At 35.2% G+C, this 6,000-nt stretch overlaps 1 protein-coding gene across 1 annotated transcript in view; it reads right to left on the reverse strand.

Annotated features, from left to right (window-relative positions):
• The window catches only part of LOC120527561 (multimerin-1-like), an 83,473-nt gene extending 78,215 nt beyond the window's left edge, over positions 1–5,258 (reverse strand). Inside the window, exon 1 of the mRNA XM_039751127.1 lies at positions 4,837–5,258. Within this exon, the coding sequence (XP_039607061.1) occupies positions 4,837–5,195 (359 nt within the window). The 5' untranslated portion in view covers positions 5,196–5,258. The remainder of the gene's footprint in view (positions 1–4,836) is intronic.
• Positions 5,259–6,000: the final 742 nt, after the last annotated feature.

Raw genomic sequence — 6,000 nt, forward strand, 5'->3', positions numbered from 1 at the left:
AATTAATGGTGGTTCTATATACTAAAGATAACTCATAAAGCAATAAACAGGGTCTATAAAATAATGAAACTTTGTTCATTGCACCAGTAGTACTGTAGGTGGCAAAGTTTTCTAACATTTAAATTGCAAACAAGCTCTTTAGTTTCATGACAGAATGAAACTCTATGCACAGAGGTTATTTTTCTTTTTGTGGATCCCCAGATGAAGGGATAATTTTCTTTGAAGTTATAATACAGGAAGGCAGCATCTGCTCTTGCACATATAGTAAATTTTCAATAAGCCCAGATCCTGCCATACTTTTATTACAACTGCCTGAAGTTATTCATGTTGCTGTGGTGATTCAGTCATATCTGATTTAACATAAGATGCTTGCTATATTGTATCAAAGTGTTTTCAAGTTATACATCATCAGAAAGGGCACAAAATGAAAGAACCTATAAACCCATGACCTTTTGTAAAGTGATTTATACTGAATAATTAGAATCATAGATACATGCAAATATACCATCCTTTACACCCAGTTTAAATGTCTAGTTTTGCATTGAGGTAGGGATGCTTGCCTGTCATTTATATTCATTTTAACTGTGTTAATACTAGATAAGTATTTCTAAAAAGTCCACGTTACAGTTACTAGCTTCCTAGAGTATGAAATGTCTGCTTTCAAGTATAATTTAAAAAGGACTTTTCTTTGTAATAACCATTTTCAATCAGGCAATGCATATAACTGTTGTAAAGTGTATTGATAAGGTACATTTTCATTTTTTAGACTGTACTAATTATTGCTTTTGGGGACCTCCGTTTTCCTGCCACATCCCAGAGATGTTCATGTTGGTTTCACTGACAATTTTAAATTGGCCAGTTTGCCCTCTGATGTACTGGCCCCTCATCTGAGGCAGTTTTCTCTTTGTGCCCAAAGCTGCATGTCCTGGAAACGCGTAGAAAAATGCAATGAATAATGATGGTAATTTTTTTTCTTCCATTTACTTTGAAAGTTAAATCTCTCAAAGTGGAAATAAAAAATCATTTTTAGTTTTGGTAATTAGAGTTAGTTGTGGACATTTAAAATCATGCAAATACTTAATTGGTCCACAAAATGAAGAGCCAGTACTTTCCTTTTACCTATTTCAGTGACTCCAGGAGTGCTTACTTTGATCACTAATGCAGTGTACCATGAGCTAAGAAATGACATGGGGCCGATGTGCTGTGTCTAGAGACAATGACTTTAAAGAGAAGCAGATACTTCATACTGCGATGGAAATAAAAAAAAGTCACTCTGATGAACAGAGAAAGGAAGGAAGGAAGGAAGGACTTTATTTGTCACCAGGGGGAAATTTGGATTTTTATGTAAGCTCTTCAAAAAAATAAATAAGTAAAATACACCTACAAAATGGTCTGAACACACAAACCAGAATGACAAAAAGCAAGAAAAGTATAAAGAAAGAAAACTACTAGTTGGTAGTCACAGTCAAAGTGAGGCATTATTCAGGCTTATTGTTGTTGGTATAAAGAAGCCCCAATAGGCTGGGTATGTAGCTGGTTTGGTAAGATCTGAGTTCAGCAGGTGTAATTACCCATGAGCCTCTTTCTTGAGAACTTCATGGTCACACGATAGTATATATGTAATACATACAAGTTCAAATAAACTACAGAGCTTGTACAAACTAGATTTAAAAATAAAACTTTCCCTAAGGCATGACTCTTTAACATCGCTGCTTGATAGCCATCCGTGGAATTATACATGTATGCTTGTTATTTTATTTAAATACAACATACTGTAACATGTCTCCTGAAGAAAGCTTGCCATCATCACCACTGGTTAATGAATGTTTTCCAGTTTTACCCAGGTTAGCCAGTTCACGCCAATTTGTTTCACCTCTGCAGTCCTAAGCATCCTTTGCCACTGATATAAATATTTCATATTATCTGATGCCACCTTCAGCTACTTCTTTTGCTGTGGCACCATCTTGTTTCCATTATGGGCACTGCTTTTTTGAGCACCGTAGTTAGGGTTGCAGTCTGGAGTTGACATGCGACAGACATATCATGGAAGATTCTCTACTTATGATTCTTGTTTCATGTCATGTGCTGTATTTATTTGTCTTGCTGGTTTTGACCTTGGCTACTTATTTTTTACGATCTATCTTATGATTTCACCTCATTTTAAAATTTCTGAACTCCTGTGCAGTTAGTACATCTGGAGGGGTGAATATAATCTGTTGGCAAATTTAAAATGTACAGTATGTGTTTGTGACTTTGAAAGATAGTATACCAGCAACAGCTCAAGGGTGGGGGAAAGGTCCATCAGCTAATTACCTATGATGGGAATGAGTTGAGGGAAGCTTTACAGAGTACATAATATGAGCTATATACATGTTTGGACTTTAAGGGCAAATCAAATGAGTGCAATGAGTAAATTGGAATAGGGAAGAGAAAGAGAACCTCTACATACTCTTTGTACAGATTTCATTTGCAAATGGAAAAAGTAAGATTTGAAAGGGATAAAATGCTTTGACGGGAGACAAAAGAAATGGTTCAAGCCCTGTCTGGCTCCTTGAACCATATGAAAGGGGTACAGGTTTTGGCATAAATGGTAGGAATATCATCCAAACTATGTTAATTATGACTTGAACAAAGCCTATTCTAGGCAATAACTAAAAAAAAGAAGACCAATTCATCCTTTCAAATGTCTTCTCTGTGCATTGAGAAAAGTTGGCAACAAGAAGATAAAAGGAAGTAGCACTAAGCAGGCATGCAACAAGTGATATAAAGTATACTGTCAGCTAATAAAGCCAGATTGGTTTTACTGAAACAGATTAGATAACACTGTCTGCAGTTGACAAGCAAGTACATAAATCCATGAGCAAAAATGAGTGGTAACTGGAGGAGTCTGGGGGTCCTCACCCTGTTTGAGTAATCAAAGCCAAATGAAAAGAGGAGTTAAGATGGGAACTATTAATTACATCAGTAAGGATCATTTAAATTCCCATTTGGGATTATTAAAATTTAAACAATCTAATCTAATAAAGCAAGGTAGAGTTGAGAGCTGCTTCCAGAAGACCAACAAGCGCTCAGTGGAGTAAAAAGAGAAACATTGCACTCTTGTGTTCTGTAGAGCGTTCACAAACGTTTGTTATAGTGATGTGACTTATCCCGCCTCTTCAAGTTATTTTACTTCAAAAATGCCTCAAATGCGTCCCTCCCAAGCCTTGGCATGCCAGTTAACTAGAGTATTTACTTCAGCGGCCAAACATAAGACATGCAAATGCAAAACTAGGGACTGATGTTTGCTTGTCAATGGAATGGGCTACCAGACATTAATGCTTATAACTTTACTTTGTTTTCGATTCATTTATCTTACTTTAAGGGGTCTGATGCCCTGCATGTCAGTGGAGAATGGGTCAACAGTCATTAATTCTTATAGCATAACTTAGTTTTATTTTCATTTATCTTACCTAATGGCTGATTTAAAATTGAAAGCTGCTTTACTGATAATTGTGTGCAAAAGAATTAACGGTGTAGCTGTTAGTGATCATTTTGGGGCAAAAGGTTTCTTTTTACATCACACATTAACACTGCCTTTTATTTTAACACCTCTAAAGTATGTTTTTAAAGTTTAGACAATAAACTTGCTCTTCTAGTCCACTCCTAAATTATGTCTTGACCAATAATTTTTTTTACTTCTGCATATTAAAATGATATAGCAAATATCAAATTATAATGTATGCTTAGAGCAACAACTGTTGCATGCATGGGGATAATATGCATAGTCCACATAGACAAAAACCATAAAACCAGCAATACTGTGCACAAGTTAGAAAACTTTTACTGAGCCCGCTCATACACATGGCCACACTCACACACAGTGAATTTAAAATTGCCAATTAAACTAACCTCCACCTATTTGGGGATGTAAGAGAAAGAAAAGAATGTGCAGAATCCACACAGACAATAACCTGGCACAAAATACACAACCTGGGAGTTTTTCTACTTTCCATAATGTTACATGATTTAATCTGTTAAGCAAATTTAGTAAATAAATAGTAGGTTTCCATATTTAATGCTGAGAACACTGACGAACTAGTCCACACCAGATAATATTCAAGTACTTTCCTCCTATAAATATGTTTTTGGGGTAATTTTTGTTTTTATTCTGAATTTTTTTCATTCACTTCAGCAGTAATTACTCACATTTAATGACTGCCATTTAATATTACCAACAAAAATATTTTGCTATCTAGCAGTGATAATCACTTTTAAATGAAATTTATCTTTATATTTGAGAGTGTATGGGAGTGTGTGGGAGATCCTGCAGTAGACTGGCATCCCCTTCAGGATTATTTGCGATTGTTAAAAGGTGAATATATGCATTTATGGACATACTGTATATAATATCCCTATAATGTTATTAACAATACCAAGTCAATAATGTAAAATGAGCAGTTTATTCATGTTATTTCTTTCCTTGGCAGAAACCGGTGTAAGGAAGGGACATACCTGGCAGGGAGCACTACTCTATCACACAGAGCACAGACAAGAAGAATTGCCAATTGATTTAACAAAATCTCCAGCAGCAACAAATACAAACATGGGAAAAATACATGCAAACTCTAAGATGAAGATGCTCCAAACAAAGAAACAAACTGCATTCTGTTCCACTGTGTTACCCAATACAATACTTACATGAACCATCTGTGCCTATTTAGAGTCTCAAACAGAACTGCTATTGAGCATTAAGTGTGTTGTTTAGCTGGACATTACAATTTCCCTAAAACCCAGCAATGAATGTTTATTGATTTTAAATGTAAGACTTAAGTAAACAAGGAAAAAGTGTCTTACTTTCCTCTGGCTGTCTCAAAGCTTGATTTGCTTACTCTTCCAGATGCTTTTCTGGGATACCTATTTCCACCAAGCAAATTCCACTGTTGATCTTGGTTCTCTTTGAACTGAACAGATTTCACTTTCAAATGTGTATTGCTTTCTGTATTATTGCCATCTTTAGAAGTATTAAGGTTCTCCACATCTGCTGCAACAGGTGTTTTTGTAGCTGATAACAATGAAATAGTCTGATTCTCCTTCATCTGGTCTCTGGTGTCCATTGTAGGTATTGCAGGAGTTTGAAAAATAACAGTTTCATTATTATCAGCACCATCAAGTTCATATATTATAAAAACCTGAAATATTATTATCCACTTCATGCTTGATGGATTGTGTTATACTGTAGATACTTCTGCTTCAGTTCATTGTCAACACACTGACTGTAAGACGTTGTCATCTGTGATTCCAATTATGGTTGCCTTGTATTTATTTATTATTTCAGTTTCTTTTGTGGAAACAGGATCTGTCATTCGGCAGCATGTTAAGGAAACACTGCTGTTTCCTGTTTTGTGATGGGTTTCTTTACTATTTGACCTTTTAGGAAAGAACATTTCACTGAAGGAACTGTAAATTTATGAAAAAAATCTAAGCAACAGAACAAGCAAATTGGAATAGGAATTCTATACACAATGTACTTATTTTTAGCTATAAACAATACTGGCAAAAGGCAACAGTTGGAATGAGATCAAAACATTTCTTTATAGTGGAAAGTGAGTTTGAAGAAGTGAAATGTAATTAATGCTGCAGTTAGGATGAGTACAATGCTTCACAATGACTAGTGCTGCATGAACATAACTCATCTATGCCATGAGAAACATAAGACATGGCTTTTTATTCCATTATAAGAGAAATTACGTTTTAGATATAAGCAGGATTAAATGTCCTGTCAGTCATACAGGGATACATATCAGGATGCATTTGCATTATAAAGTTAAGATGATATAGTGCCACATGCAGTTAATCTGGGACAATTTCTACCTTATTTTCACTTAAATTTATTTTGATATAGTGCACCCATGTCTAAATCTAATCCTCAATCTATTTTCTGCGTGCACTTTTTCCAAATCAGAATTACATGAAGCCTGAGCCAATTGGTGCAAGACAGGAATCAACTCTGAACATCAT

The sequence above is a fragment of the Polypterus senegalus genome, chromosome 4 (genome assembly GCF_016835505.1).
Source record: "Polypterus senegalus isolate Bchr_013 chromosome 4, ASM1683550v1, whole genome shotgun sequence".
NCBI classification, from domain to species: domain Eukaryota; kingdom Metazoa; phylum Chordata; class Cladistia; order Polypteriformes; family Polypteridae; genus Polypterus; species Polypterus senegalus.